The 16,307-nt window shown below is 47.5% G+C and overlaps 1 protein-coding gene across 2 annotated transcripts in view; it reads left to right on the top strand.

The window, feature by feature from the left end:
* Nucleotides 1-16,307, top strand: part of LOC138525693 (sodium/potassium-transporting ATPase subunit alpha-1-like) — a 245,607-nt gene that overhangs the window by 158,596 nt on the left and 70,704 nt on the right. The window contains exon 12 of one of the 2 annotated variants that reach the window (XM_069635782.1): nt 14,007-14,199. In XM_069635782.1, coding sequence (XP_069491883.1) covers nt 14,007-14,199 — 193 coding nt within the window. Of the gene's footprint in view, nt 1-14,006; nt 14,200-14,326; nt 14,377-16,307 lie in introns of those variants that run through there. The other variant, XM_069635783.1, reaches the window with a different exon arrangement.

The following is a 16,307-nucleotide window of genomic DNA, read 5'->3' as shown; positions in this document are numbered from 1 at the left end:
AATAACATAAGCAAATTAGCAAATCTTCAAGAATAGATAGTCCCAAAGGAAGCTGGCTCAGTGCACCATCGGGCCCTGGTAAAGGACCATGTTCCTGGGAATCTCTAACACCGTGTGACTACGGTGTTGCTCGGAACAGTTTGCACTTACGTGCCTTGATGATATTGCAGTCTTCAGCTCATATTTGGCACCTCCAGATAAGAAGGATAGCTCTGACCATTAAGGGAATATAGTTATTAGTTTGTGTTCAGTGAAGATATTTTCCTTTCCACATTTGGTGCTAAGAAATAACCTGGAATTCTCGCAGGCAAAGGCCAAGGTCTGGCTGGCTCTTGCGTCCTTCGTTGCAGGAAAAGGTGAAAGGCTTCCAGTTTAGCACTGGGTATGACACTTACCTGAATCAGCGGCTAGACATGTGCCACCTGAAGGAGACTGTGAGGACTGCCAAGAAAGGTGTCCTGAGTAGCAGGTGTATTGCTTCAAAGCTGAGTAGCCCAGTTCCAGAATGACTTCGTATTACTCCGGCAGATGCCTCTAATGTGGGCACCAGGGAGGTATTGAGAAAGATGAGGACAGCCATACACATTACTTTACTCTTTATATACATCCGTTCAGCACTAAGGCTTGCTGTTTCTTATGCCTTAAGTGCTAAGGGAGAACATTGTTCTTCCCTGAATTCCCATTGGACTCGTTATATGCTCCACCCACTTCCGCTCTTATTCAAAGAATGCTCAACTGTACTTGTGAAGCAAGGTATTGGTAGTGTAAACTGGCCATAATAATTGGAGATGGCTGTCGTCCATGGGGGAAACCAGTGCAAGCTACTTGGGGTCCTGCTCCAGAGATATGATGCGTTGGCGTGACACTGTCCGGGGGCACAGCATGGTCCTGGGACACAGCATGCCACTCTGGACAGTCTGTCTCATGTCTAAATGTGTGACCTTGCTTAGAGACATTACTGCAGAAGGCCTAACCTCTCAAGACAAGAAATGTATCATATGAAACATTCATTTTCTCGCATACGGGATATGTCCCAATCGGCACTGCGCTGTCTTCTGGACTTGCACCTCTTTCTGCATGTTTCTATCATAGCAAAGAGTAGATAAAAGGTACATGTGATCCCGAGGAGGAATTGTATTCTCAGGAGAATGCAACAGGTCAGAGATTAGTTGGGAATTAATGTGTGTGTGAGTCTCTTCACTATGCTGTTCAGTTCCGAACCGGACTCTAATGTACTGTGTGCAACATGGGATAGTAAGGATGCAGGTGAAAAGTGTGTTTGTGTCTATATCGTGTCTATGTGTAAACAAGAAACTGTTTCACCCATACCTGTCCCCACTACCATACACTGTTCCCACATAGTTCCCAACTTTCGCCATGGGTTTTGCTGGGGTAGAACATGTGCACGGTGGATGAGAGGCCTGCGTCGGTGGCAAGGAGTATTGGGCTGTGTTGGTTCTCAGTAGAGGGGCACCCAGACCTCTTTGCGAATGTTTAGAAACTTTGGGCTTCCCATTAAATTATACAGGGTAATCCAGACGTGCATCGCTTGCTCACTGTGCTTCTAGAAGCACAGCTTCACCTCACTGATGAGGCCCAGCCAGGCCAAAACACCCTGCCGAGTGGGTACATTCCAATAGAACAGGTTATTGGGCCGTGTTCGTACTTTGTAGAGGGGCACCTAGACCTCTTTCCAGGAATTTACATTAGAACCTGGGCCAGGTTTTGCAGGATTGTAGATTACAACCAGGGCCAGAGTTGGCGGCAGGAATATGGGTTAGAACCTGTGCTAGCGTTTCTAGGAATGCAGATTTCAACCTGGGCTATGGTCTCCAGGAATGCACATTCAAACCGGGGCCATGGTTTCCAGGAATTTACATCAGAACCTGGGCCAGGGTTTGCAGGATTGTAGATTACAACCAGGGCCAGAGTTTGCAGGAATATGGGTTAGAACCTGTGCTAGCGTTTCTAGGAATGCAGATTTCAACCTGGGCCATGGTCTCCAGGAATGCACATTTAAACCTGGGCCATGGTTTCCAGGAATTTACATCAGAACCTGGGCCAGGGTTTGCAGGATTGTAGATTACAACCAGGGCCAGAGTTTGCAGGAATATGGGTTAGAACCTGTGCTAGCGTTTCTAGGAATGCAAATTTCAACCTGGGCCATGGTCTCCAGGAATGCACATTCAAACCGGGGCCATGGTTTTCAGGAATGTAGATTAGAACCTGGGCCAGGGTTTCAGGGAACATAGATTACAACCTAGGCTAGGATTTCCGGGAATATAGATTAGGACCTGGGACAGGGTTTTTTGGAATGTAGATTAAAATCCAGGCCAGGGTATACAGGATTATAGATCATAGCCTGTGCCAGGATTTTCAGGATTGTAGATCAGCACCTATACCAGGGTGCGGCAAAATATAGGTTAGAATCCTGGCCAGCGTTTTTAGGACTATAGATTAGACCCTGGGCCAGGGTTTGCATGAATGTAGATTAGAACCTAGGCCGGGGTTTCTAGGAATGTAGATTAGACCCTGGGCCAGGGTTTGCATGAATGTAGATTAGAACCTAGGCCGGGGTTTCTAGGAATGTAGATTAGACCCTGGGCCAGGGTTTGCATGAATGTAGATTAGAACCTAGGCTGGGGTTTCCAGAATGTAGATTAGAACCTGGCCCAGGGTATCTGGGAATATAGATTAGAACCTGGGCCAGGGTTTCCGGGAATGTAGATTAGAACCCAGGCTAGGGTTTGTAGGAATGCAGATTTGAACCCAGGCTAGGCTCTACAGGAATGCAGATTCAACCTCGGTCAGGGTTTCAGGGAATGTAGATTCGAACCTGGGCCAAGGTTTCCAGAAATGTAGATTATGACCTGGGTCAGTTTTCCGGGAGTGTAGATTAGAACCTATTCCAGGGGTTTCAGAAATGGAGATTAGAACCCTGGCTAAGGTTTCCAGGAATGTATATTAGAATCCTACCCATGGTTTACAGGATTGTTGATTACAGCCTGGGTCAGGATTCTCAGGAATATTGGTTACAATCTAGCTCAGTGTTCCCAGGAATGCAGATTTTTACCTAGGCAAGGCTCTCCATGGGTGCAGATGCTTACCTGTGCCAGAGTTTCCAGTAATGTAGGTCAGGACCTGGACCAGGGTTTCCAGGAATGTAGATTCAAAACTGGGCCAGGATTTCCAGGAAGGCAGATTAGAATCTAGGCCAGGGTTTCCAGGAATTTAGATTCAGGGTTAGAAATTGAGGGGAGTTGGGGGCTATTTAGCTCCTGCTTCTAGCCTAGGAGAGCCTGATTAGCTTGAAAACAACAGCTAGCGCGAGCCACTTTTGGCTCCCCAGGAAAATTGGTGCCTTACAAACATGCATATGTGACAATAACTTTTGAGTATTTGAGAATGTCAATGACGAAGAATGAGGGCTTATTTAGTACACATTTAACATAATGTATCGTACATAATGGAACAAATTTAAAGTTTGCATTTATGTGGAAGTTAGGTTTATGGTGCGCTGGGTACTCACGCCTGGTTCCCCAGCAGTAGCTCCTGCCTACTCAGTGATGCCCGACACACAGGAGCTGGTTTTAGATCCTGCTCGTCGAATCTTAATTTCGAACCCTGAGATTAGAACCTGGTCCAGTGTTTCTGTAAATATAGATTAGAACCTGGCCCACGGTTTTTGGGATTGTAAATTAGAACTCAGGCCAGGGATTGCTAGAATCTAAAATTAGAAAATGGGCCAGGGTCTCCAGGAATGCAGATTCAAACTGGGGTCAGGGTTTCCAGGAATGTACAATATATTTTGAGCCAGGATTTCCTGGATTGCATATTATTACCTAGTCAGGGTTTCCAACAAGGTGGCGTTAAACCCCTGTTCCAAGGGCTGGAATATGGGATAATGGCCCGGCAGCCCAGGTTTCCGGCTCGAGCGAACCGAGCGCGAATAACAAGGGCTCTGGTTCGTTAACTCATGTTCCATCCCTTAGAACGGGGGCTTAATGCTATTAGTACCCCAGTTACCGCTTTGATAACCCGCGGTGCTGAAAAAAAGGATTTTCATTCATCGAACGGGGCGCGTCATGCGTCCCGGCATCCCGTTCAATGAATGAAAATCCTAAGGTGGGGCTCAGCATGGAGCCCTGCCTTTACTTTCCATTGAAGCCTGCCGGAGGAAAGGGCAAGGGAAAGTCAGTTTCCTGACTACAGATTAGAGCCATGGCCAGGGCTTCCAGGATTGTAGATTAGAAGCTGGGTCAGGGTTTCCAGAAATATGGATTATAGCCTGGGTCAGGGTTTCCAGGAATATAGGTTATAGCCTGGGTCAGGGTTTCCAGGAATATAGGTTATAGCCTGGGTCAGGGTTTCCAGGAATATAGATTATAGCCTGGGTCAGGGTTTCCAGGTATATAGATTATAGCCTGGGTCAGGGTTTCCAGGAATATAGATCATAGCCTCGGTCAGGGTTTCCAGGAATGTAGTTTGTAACCCAGGCCAGGATTCTGAGACATTAGAACCAGGGCCAGGGTTTCCAGAAATATAGATTAGATCTGGGCCAGGGTTTCCAGGAATGTAGATTACAATCTGCTCCAGGGTTTGCAGGAATGCAGATTTGAACCTGAGCCAGGGACTCCAGGAATGCAGATTCAAACATGGGTTAGGTTTTCCAGGAATGTAGATTAGAACCTGCGCCAGGGTTTCCAACAATGTGGTGTTAAGCTCCCAGCCCGGCAGCCCAAGTTATAGGCCCGAGCGATGCGAGGGCTCTAGTTTGTTAAACCCCGTTCCAGCCCTTGGAACAGGGGCTTAACCCCTTACCACCCCGGTTACGCTTAGGGAACCTGAGGTGCTAAAAAAAAGGATTTATATTCATTGAATGGGACGCCTCACGCGTCCAAGCATCCCGTTCAATGAATGAAAATCCTTTACCAAGATGTCCACCATGGAAAAGGAAGAGGGGCTCCGTGCGGAGCCTGGAATGGAGATTTGAATCTGGGCCAGGGTTTCCAGGATTGGAGATCACAACCTAGGTGAGGTTTTGCAGGAATGCTCATTTGAACCTGGGCCAGGGTCTCTCATCACATATTGACTCCATACCCCGGCCGGGATAGAAGTCGTCACTTCCGGGGTGGTGTCACGCTTTTTACTCACCTCCTGGTTTACACAATTCCTTTCTCGACAACGACTCAGCTCTGATCTCGCGTATGCGGCGCATGCGCACATTTGACCAGTATAGGGCAGGGGCGTGGCCTCACCCTCGTAGTGAAAAAATATATCGGTCATAGAGAGAGGACTCGCTATTTACCTTCCCACAGGCTGCCACCAGTATCTCTGCATATACCTGAGTATCATATCAGGTTCAAAAGAATTTTTAGCAGACAATAAAAAGACAATACCCCAAAGCGGGTCACTCAGATAGACGGAACATGACCCAGAATGTCAATACTGCATATCATACCCAGATGTAATTTAAATGTGGCCTTAGGAGCCTCATCTGTGCCTCTGTGCCTATCAAAATAGTTCAATAAATGGTCGGCATCTATATGACATATTCCAAAACGGGTCCATCTAGTGAAGGGTAGAAAACCAGAAGTGTCAATACTTTATGTCATCTCAAGATCTTTTAGCATGTGGATAAGTACATCTCATTTGGCCACCGGTATACTCCCTGTTTAGATTATGATAGTTAGGTGTGTATCATCTTGTTCCATTCAATGGAGACATTCAGTCCCTGCTTCACGCTGTTCAGAGAGTAAATCCACCTTTGTTCTGTGCAGTGAAGTATAGCTGACATATCACTGCCTCTCATAGGTTGTTTGATTGCTTGTAAAACAAACCACCTAATGTCACCATCCGAGTGCCCTTTTAGCTGGAAGTGTTCTACCAGGGCATTGCCTGTTGCTTATTGCTGTTTACATGAGTTGTAAGTGCAGCATGCATTTTCGAAGAAAGCTAGTTTTTGGAGAATTGCTGAAAGGCTGGGCTCTTGGAGGCCTGAGGGAAGGTTTGTTCTCATTGATCCTACATCACAACGATATGCTAGGATCAGTGTCAACCAGAGCTACTGTGAATCAGATCACTCTAGCACAAATCCAGGATTGCTGTGAGCTAGGAGCATGATCAGTCTAACCCAGCATTACTACAATTCCTGGTCACTGGATGGGGAGATCACTGTAAACCAGGATGCCTTGTCTAATCCAGGATCAGCCCACATTGAGATTGTTTTATCCCGGGATCATTTAAAGCCAAGATAAGTGTGAGTGCACCCCATCCTGCAGCCTAAGGACAGTTGCATCGATTGCTTCTTGTGAATGTCACACTCATGACATTGCGCTTGTCTGTGCATGTGAAATTATGAACACTCAGCAATATATTTTGCCACTCAAGGCTTTGGCTGCAGCACCAATGTCATAAGGGTTGAACTATGAACATGATCTTCTGAGCACTTACCGTTGCAGACTGTGCATATATGAGCCTGAGCTTTGCAGCGTACCCAGAGGCGGGGGATGGGAAGCCTTCTCTTGAAAGTCACACAATCGCACAGCAGCAGAATGTTCCCTTCTCCGGTTATGGGTCCTTCACTAAAATGGAAAATCGCGGAAAGTGGCTGAGTCACCAGAATCCTGCAGCTTCTGAACAAAGAAGGCAGGCCAAGCAAACACTGATTCACTGCAATTACCGCGTGATGGTGCCGCACTTGCCTTGGCGATAATGGTAATTGTAGGGTGGCACTGTGCTTCTAGCTTTAAGTAGTATTGTTCTGTGCTTGCTCGTGATAAGTAGCTTTCAGTAGTGGTGTTCTCTACTTACTGTGGCCACAAAGGCTAAAGGCGAGTGGCTCTGTGCTTGTGGTGTGTGTGTGTGTGTGTGTGTGTGTGTGCGTGTGTGTGTGTGTGCGTGCGCACAGCAGGGTGTCATCAAGGCAGGACTCTGCTCTGAATAAGAAGGTTATAGCAGTGTGGCAGTCTGCTCTGTGCTGGTTTTAAAACAAGACAATTCCAAGTGACTGCTTACGGTGACACTGGCCGTGAAGCATTAGGCAGCATCAGACTGGCCCCTTAAAAACAGCAAATCTGGAGTGGTTGCAAATGAGGAGGTGCCAAAATGCCACTTTGCACAAGGTTCCATAACCCTTTGCACTGCTCCCAAGTCTTAGGTTATTGGAGAGCAGCTCTGTGCTTTACTTGGATTGGTGGGTTATAGCATTCTGTATGTCCTTGGCATGTGGGTTCCAACTCTAGGGTTTAGTGTACGCCGGGACGGTGGCTAATATTAGTGTGGTGGTGCTGTGATTGACATGTGGAGGTGGGACATAACCGGATAATGCAATCCTTGTCTGCAAGTGACTCCTAACAGATGGTTGCAGTGATTGCCCAGGTGAGAAATGTCATAGAAGGGTGATTATGTGCTGGCACTGGCTAAGTGGGTTATAGTAGAATGTAGTTGTGCACCCAGAGTTACACTGGTTTTCTAGAAATATTCTTAGTCCCCTATCCTCCATAAAGTTGGCCTGTTGAAATTGCGATTTAGGCCTCGAAGCCAAGCCCATACGCGGTGTGTAGGCAGCACCCCCAACAGGCTAAAATACACAAGGCAGCCTGCAGAAGGCAGTGGGCCGCACATAGGCCTGTAGGACCTACATTGAAGCCAGAAGAATTTGGCGCTAGTTGCGGTATGTATGGGATGGGGGTATAAGTGTGGCAGCAGGGACGTGCAGCGGGAGGAGTTGCGTGGGGTGCAACATTGATAGGGAGATGAAGGGGGAATCAAAAGACCAACCTTAACAGGGGTGGCCTTCTCGGTTGCCTTCTGCAAAGGTGGCCTTTTGTATGCAGGGTTAGACCTGGAACCGATCCAGCCTGTATTCTGTTGGAAGCACTGCTTCAAGTCAGTCGGTCTTCTCTGATTGTTGCTTGATTTCTTTCATGTAGCTTAGGTAGGCCTTGGGTCAACTTCCATTCCATGTGACTTCAAAAAAGAGATACTGGGTAGAAAGTTGTCATCCGCACCAAGTAGCAAGGGGTCAGAGGCAAGTCCAGTGGCATTGTTTCCTGTCAAATTATTGATATTCTGCTGGCTTTTTGCATCTGGTATGGCTTCGATGTGCCCAGAATTCCCAACAATGCTTGGTTGCAAAGCTCTGTTTCAGCATCACTGCCTGGCCTACAGGGCATGTGCCCCTTTCCTACTAATGGGTTCCCTCCAGGTGTTTCAAAAGCTGCTGAGCTGTTAAATAATGGCTACAAGTGACCCGCTGTTGAGCATAGATGTGGTTTTGTGTCGTTCATGAAAATGGGATCCACTAAAGTGGGCCCCAGAACCCTTCCGGCTGACACACTAAACTGATGCACTGCCTGGTCTTTCCTGTGAGCTTGGGTGGCTCAGGTGTTGGATGGCTATGTCATCTCTTCTGCTTGGATCACCGTTGGCACTTGTCTCATGGAGCTATCTCTTAATGGAATGATTCCTTGGGCTCTCTCCTCCTGAGGGGTTAAACAGGCTTTCCACAGCTGCTCATGTAATGTTCATTTCACCCACGCATGGGCATATATTAATCTACTCAAGCAGACTTATCTTGAAATCAGGGCAGTTGCTTCTGGGAATCTCACAATCAATCAGTCAATAGCCATAGGCACGGCTATTGTCTCTCACGCTCATTTAGTCAATAGCCATAGACACGGCTATTGTCTCTCACGATCATTCAGTCAATAACCATAGGCACAGCTATTGTCTCACGCTCATTCAGTCAATAGTCGTAGGCACGGCTATTGTCTCTCACGATCATTCAGTCAATAGCCATAGGCACGGCTATTGTCTCTCACGCTCATTTAGTCAATAGCCATAGGCACGGCTATTGTCTCTCACCCTCATTCAGTCAATAGCCATAGGCACGGCTAATGTCTCTCACGCTCATTCAGTCAATACCCATAGGCAGGGCTATTGTCTTCAAAGGTCTGCATGGTCTTGCTCTCGCCCCATCCTGGATAATTAGTTTCCTTCAACTCCCCCACTCGTGCTCTCGGTTCCCAGTCTACCTTTCGCCTTGCTGTTCCCGAAGTCCCCCTGTGCTTCCTCTCGCTTTCGCTCTCTCTCCCTCATTGCCCCACTCCATTGGAATTCTCTCCCCTTTACTATTCGCTCTTCCTCTACATATGTCATCTTCCACACCCACTTAAAGGCTCATCTTTTATCTCCTCTGTCTGCTCCATAAACCGCTGACTTGTATTGCTAACTTGTTATTGTTATTTTGTACCGTTCCCTTCTTTGTTAAGCGCTTTGGCAAAAGCGCTGAATAAATTTGATCAGACTTGGCTCTCTGTCTGCCCTCAATGGTTAACTTGTTTACAGGGTCATTCGCAAACTTGTTTACAGGGTCAGTGCCCTCAGCATTCATTTGGCCCTCTTCATTGGTCCTTGACTTCATCCCTCTATTAACTCTGAAGTCATCCTCGGACAGAATAGGGCAAGGCCCAAAGAGCCAATCTACCAGGTCGGGGTAGACCTGTATTCTTGGCCAATGTGGGTTTGTTTGCGCAGCTCATAGTTTATACCAATTTTGCTGGCTCAGTGTGCTTAGAAATGCAACATTTTTTCCACTTTGCTTTGGTGCCAGGCCTGCCCATTATCCCAGACTTCACAATGCACTTGATATTATCACATGTTGTCCTGGTGCAGGCTCGAGTGTCTCCGGTCGGTCTGTCTGTGGGCTTCATCATCTCATTCCCAGCGTCTGTTCCCTTGAACCAGCCCAGTAAAGGTTGGTGTGTAGCTCTTCTTGATGCACAGCTGTAGCAGGAGCGCATAGTCTTGTCTGGACCCGCATAGTTTCTGCTCCTTTCTGGTTCTGTTGTGTAGAGGGGTCTAATGTCATCTGTGCTGTGGGCCAACCGGCACGGTCTTAGGACTTTGGCCAACATGCCTCCAACATGAATTTGAAATCTCTTGTGATGTCTGCCCCGGACACACCCATCGAAGTGGTAGCTGTGTCTGTAAGTGTCCTATTGTTTCCGATGATCCTTTGCTTCCACGCCTTTTTGGAGTGAAGGCCAATCCTTGCTTCATTTGAGTGAGTGAACCCATCCCTGCCTTGATTTCCTCTTCACCTTCTGGAGCCATAATGATTCATTAAAGTACAGAGAGTATCTTATGTCTTCACCTTTTCCTTTGTAGCTGTGCCCAGATAGCTATGGTATAGCTTCATCATAGGCCAGGTGCGCTCCACATGTTCCCTTCAGTCCCTACCCACGTCTCCAGATTTTCTCCTAATGGCAGAGAGCGGGGGTGGGGGCAGTCTCGGATGGCACAGCATTGTCAAATTTCATCATTCAGCGGGTTCAGGCTGTGTCAGTGGACTGGTCCCTTGGCCGCTGTTCTTGACTCAGACACAGGCGCATATCGAATGACAACACAGGTTGTACAAAATGTAAGAATCTAAAGCCCACACCTGCTCTAAGAGCAGCTCCAAGCCCTCCCAGAACTCTTCCATGCTAAGGCCGTCAGCCAAAGATGAGGAGATGGAAGGTTGCCTAAAGAACAGCACTGTAAAACAATCGACTCAAGAGTGCCCTAGGGTTCAGGTATAGTGCTATCATGTGTAGCACACTGGGGGAACTGTTGGGTTCCTGTAAGAGATGGTAAAGCACAACCCTAAACATCCATGCGGTTAGCCACTTTCTGCAAAGCACCACCATATCTATGGTATGTCAACAGTCCTGTACGTCCTTCAATGTCTGGCCCATAACTCACATTTCCAAGAGTCTGTTCATCCTTCCCTTAAAATGTGGCAGAGACGTTGCATCGTGTTCTGTTACAACCACTCGGGGGTACTTCCATTTAACATCTCTCTTTCAGGCCGGTCCCTCTGGCCTGTCCCATCTAGCCTTCGATTGACCCTCCCTGTTCCTTCTGGATTGGACGCAATGGCCCTGATTCAGAGCGATGTGCACTGGAGCAACGCAGGAGATGCCCTGAGCATCTCAGATATGCTCCTGATGCTGTGTACCTTATTCACAAAGCATAATACTGGAGTAAATCTGGAGCTGCCTGAAGCATCTCAGAGATGCTCACATGCAAATGTGATTCAGAAATATTTGCATAGGGGGAACTCAGAGATGCTGCCGGCAACTCTGGATTTGGTGTAGTCGGAGGCTTTATGAATTGGGAACTAGGTAGTAAGCGGAAATGTGAGGAGCGTAGGGCCTCCATGGATTCTCACCACTGCAAATCTTTGTGAATCAGGACGAATTCTCCTCTTCTCGTAGGCCTGGAGTGGATCCTGCCCTCAACTCTTCATCAGATTCTCCCCTAAATGAACCAGCCTTCCCGGATGCAGAATACTTTAGCAGCTGGAAACAAGCTGTACTCATATAAGTCTGGGCAGCAGATGCGATAAAGCAGCTGTCCACTTCCTTCACTGGAGGAAACTGAAGCGCTGGCGGCTGGGTTCAGTACACTGATGCTGGTGGTGTCTCCAAGTTCTGAAGTGAGCCTGGGGAGCAAGGCCTATTCCTTGGGTAAAAAGAGACCGGTTCTGAGAGAATGGTCAAGAAATGTAGGCGTTGCCACCTAATAAACCTCCATCCCCCCGACTGGACACATCTTGTGTCAGACCAATCACGGTGAGGAAAGCTCAGTACATAACTGAAGAGAATCTCCCCGATTCTCATCCCTTCATTGTTTTCTGAAGTCCCTTTAGGTCACGCACAGACCTGATTTATGATGAATCACTGCGCCCCTTCTGGCTCCTCCTTTGTAGAAAGTTTTAATCCTTGCTCTATCAGGACCTATATTCGTAAGACACCTGCACAGAAGGCCACCCTCGGTGTGTAGGAATTGACACTTCACACAGAGTTTTTCATGTGTTCTGAAAAGCCTCCAACTCTATATTAAGCTCCTGGGCTTTAGTTGGCATGACCCTGCTGCTTTCCCTTTTAGAAATAATATAGCCTTTAGACTGAGGGAGGGGTAATTATGGTGGGATAATGACTAACCACCAAGCTTCAACTCGGGACATAGGTTGGGGGAAAGTCATTATCCCATGCAATAATGACCCTCCCGAGGTCTACAAGGCTATTAGCACATAATGTTAGCAGCAATACATGTTTTAGAGTTTTGGTGGTGAATTCAAAAAGACTACTTTAATAGTGAGAAAGTAAGTGGACACATTGAGTTAGTAAATTAAATGTGGTTTTATGTTGTAGTATTTAAATAACAAGTGTGTCTTAAAGTTCAGCATATTTATTGGTTAAACAGGAGTGGGTTTAACATGAGAATGCACAAGCTATCATGTAAAACTAAACAGTGTCTCTATAAGAAAGTGAAAGCATTGCCCCATGTTTTAGCTTTCTCTTCAGTGATGACGTAAATTGGATGTTACAGCAACAGGAAAGTTCCCCCCAGAGAGGAAGCGTCTTGACAAAAGAAATCTTGCTAGGAAATGACATTTTTGTTTCCCTGTGTACTTTTGAAGTCATAATGTTTAGAATGCAGCCAATACCAGTAGTTATTGACTGCACACTGAGCATTCTGATTTTCTGAGAGGAGGTAAATATCGATCTCTATGTGCTAATATGAGTTAAGTCTAGAGGGCAAAATAAATCGCAGAAAGATATACATGGGGAATGGGGTAAATCCTCCCTACACACCTAAGCAACCTATAACAAAATACCAGTGGAGTACCACCCAACGCAACAGCATTAGGCATCCAGGGGAAAACATAGATGTAACCTTGAAAAGCTGCCAGTTAAGGGGAGCTCAAATATGTGCTTTCGCAGTAAACACGGAGCACACATAGCTGAAGCTGGAGTCCCAGTGCCAGTTATCTAGGAAGGCCCCACTCAGCAGAACATGTTTCCAGCAAAGATAAAGATGAGGGCCTTGTGGATCATGTATGCAGGCATGCATGAGCTGACTTCAGCTGAGACCAGGCAAGTGCACCCTCAGCAACACTCACGTGTAGGGATTGCACAGCTGGCCTCTGATTTCATAATTACATCCCCCTTTTTTTACAAGTCTCTTCTTGTAGATGGGCTATGAAGTGGTGTAAATATGCTTTAGCAAGGAGGTGGGCAGTAGTAGCATGGTGTTGGGCTTCCCGGTGCAAGTTAATAGATGTAGCATGGTGATGTGTGTTCCCTGAACTGAAGGGTTGGGGTTGGTGCGTGCCGTGCTTGACCTAGGCATGTGGGATGTTGTTCTGGTGGTTAATGAAAAAAGTGAGGCTGTGCCTGCCTTACAAACAAGTTCTCTATCAGGGCGGAGCCAACCTTACCCTTGGGAGGTTGATTTTAGTAGTGATCTTCTGTGCTTGCACTTGATAGGATGGTACACTATGGCTTGCTCTGCAGATCTTTTACCCACCAGGGATTTTTCTGAGGTTTGCCAGTGGTGGCCGATCCACTTACATTGGCCTGGGGTCTTTAGGGCGTGGTGCAGTCAACATTTGAGAAATACAGAAGCTGATCACCAGAGAGAGAGTCACCATGAGGGACACTGGCTGTAAAGTTTACCCTAGGTGATTGGAGCCCATATCCTCTGGGGGTACTTCCTCTAGTAGTGATTGGTTGCCTGGGCACTGGACTATGTGCTAAGCAAGGGAAGGGAAGCTTGTTTGCTGGCGTCTGTGCCACTTCAGGGACAGTCTGTGTGCCCAAGTAGGGCCAAGCAGCTTCTTGACAGGCATCTGTGCCAAGATAGGGATTACAGCTTGTTTAGGCACAGCAAGGATTGGCATGCATTTTGCTGTTCATTGTATCGCTGCAGGATTGGCCAATCGTTCATTGGTGTGCACAGCGGGAAATGTAAACATACATGTTCCCATGCCTGTGTGCCACTTCAGAGATGGGCCCCATATGTCCTGGTGTCTGTGCCACATAAGCAGTGGCTGCTAAATGATTGGCCTCTTGGTCATAGTGAGGATTTGCCACTCATTCACGAAGCCCTGCTCAAGTGCAAGCCATGCCAAATGATATCATTAATGCAATCCACTATGCTTTTGTTTTCAGCTGTCCGTCCACAAAAATGCCAACCCAGCGGAGTCTCGCTTTGTGCTTGTTATGAAGGGTGCCCCAGAAAGGATTCTGGACCGCTGCTCCACCATCCTGCTGCAAGGCAAGGAGCAAACTCTGGATGAAGAGCTGAAGGACGCCTTCCAGAATGCCTACATGGAACTGGGCGGCCTTGGCGAGAGGGTACTTGGTGAGTAACTGTACAAAATACTTACATGGAGCAGGGTGGCTTCGGATCGTGGATACTTGGTTACTTACTGTATAAAATATCTATCTGGATCTGTGTGGCCTCGGTGAGAGGGTAGTTGGTAAGTAGCTCTACAGAATACCTACATGGAGCTGGGCGGCCTTGGCGAGAGGGTACTTGGTTAGTAACTGCACAGAATACCTACATGGAGCTGGGTGGCCTCAGAGAGAGGGAGTACTTGGTTAGTAACTGCACAGAATACCTACATGGAGCTGGATGGCCTCAGAGAGAGGGAGTACTTGGTTAGTAACTGCACAGAATACCTACATGAGCTGGGTGGCATTGGAGAGAGGAAGTACTTGGTTAGTAACTGCACATAATACCTACATGGAGCTGGGTGGCCTCAGAGAGAGGGAGTACTGAGTGCTAACTGCACATAATACCTACATGGAGGTGGGTGGCCTCAGAGAGAGGGAGTATTTGGTTAGTAACTGCACAGAATACCTACATGGAGCTGGGTGGCCTCAGAGAGAGGGAGTACTTGGTTAGTAACTGCACAGAATACCTACATGGAGCTGGGTGGCCTCAGAGAGAGGGAGTACTTGGTTAGTAACTGCACAGAATACCTACATGAGCTGGGTGGCATTGGAGAGAGGAAGTACTTGGTTAGTAACTGCACATAATACCTACATGGAGCTGGGTGGCCTCAGAGAGAGGGAGTACTGGGTGCTAACTGCACATAATACCTACATGGAGGTGGGTGGCCTCAGAGAGAGGGAGTACTTGATTAGTAACTGCACAGAAGACCTAAATGGAACTGGGTGGCCTCAGAGAGAGGGAGTACTTGGTTAGTAACTGCACATAATACCTACATGGAGCTGGGTGGCCTCAGAGAGAAGGAGTACTTGGTTAGTAACTGCACAAAATACCTACATGGAGCTGGGTGGCCTCAGAGAGAGGGAATACTTGGTTAGTAACTGCACAGAATACCTACATGGAGCTGGGCGGCCTCAGAGAGAGGGAGTACTTGCTTAGTAACTGCACAGAATACCCACGTGGAGCTGGGTGGCCTCAGAGAGATGGAGTACTTGGTTAGTAACTGCACAGAATACCTACATGGAGCTGGGTGGCCTCAGAGAGAGGGAGAACTTGGTTAGTAACTGCACAGAATACCTACATGGAGCTGTGGTGGCCTCAGAGAGAGGGAGTACTTGGTTAGTAACTGCACAGAATACCTACATAGAGCTGGGTGGCCTCAGAGAGAGGGAGAACTTGGTTAGTAACTGCACATAGTACCTACATGGAGCTGGATGGCCTCAGAGAGAGGGAGTACTTGGTTAGTAACTGTACAGAATACCTACATGGAGCTGGGTGGCATTGGAGAGAGGAAGTACTTGGTTAGTAACTGCACATAATACCTACATGGAGCTGGGTGGCCTCAGAGAGAGGGAGTACTGGGTGCTCACTGCACATAATACCTACATGGAGGTGGGTGGCCTCAGAGAGAGGGATACTTGGTTAGTAACTGCACAGAATACCTACATGGAGCTGGGTGGCCTCAGATAGAGGGAGTACTGGGTGCTAACTGCACATAATACCTACATGGAGGTGGGTGGCCTCAGAGAGAGGGAGTACCTGGTTAGTAACTGCACAGAATACCTACATGGAGCTGGGTGGCCTCAGAGAGAGGGAGTACTTGGTTAGTAACTGCACAGAATACCTACATGAGCTGGGTGGCCTCAGAGAGAGGGAGTACTTGGTTAGTAACTGCACTGAATACCTACATCGAGCTGGATGGCCTCAGAGAGAGGGAGTACTTGGTTAGTAACTGCACAGAATACCTACATGGAGCTGTGGCGGCCTCAGAGAGAGGTAGTACTTGTTTAGTAACTGTACAGAATAGCTACATGGAGCTGGGTGGTCTTAGAGAGAGGGAGTACTTGGTTAGTAACTTCACAGAATACCTACATGGAGCTGGGTGGCCTCAGAGAGAGGGAGTAAGTGGTTAGTAACTGCACAGAATACCTACATGGAGCTGGGTGGCCTCAGAGAGAGGGAGTACTTTTTTAGTAACTGCACAGAATACCTACATGGAGCTGGGTGGCCTCAGA

Source organism: Ambystoma mexicanum, chromosome 7p (genome assembly GCF_040938575.1).
Source record: "Ambystoma mexicanum isolate Mex_15411 chromosome 7p, UKY_AmexF1_1, whole genome shotgun sequence".
Lineage (NCBI taxonomy): Eukaryota > Metazoa > Chordata > Amphibia > Caudata > Ambystomatidae > Ambystoma > Ambystoma mexicanum.
The sequence above is the reverse complement of the archived record's forward strand: the minus strand, read 5'-3'. Positions and strand labels throughout refer to the sequence as shown.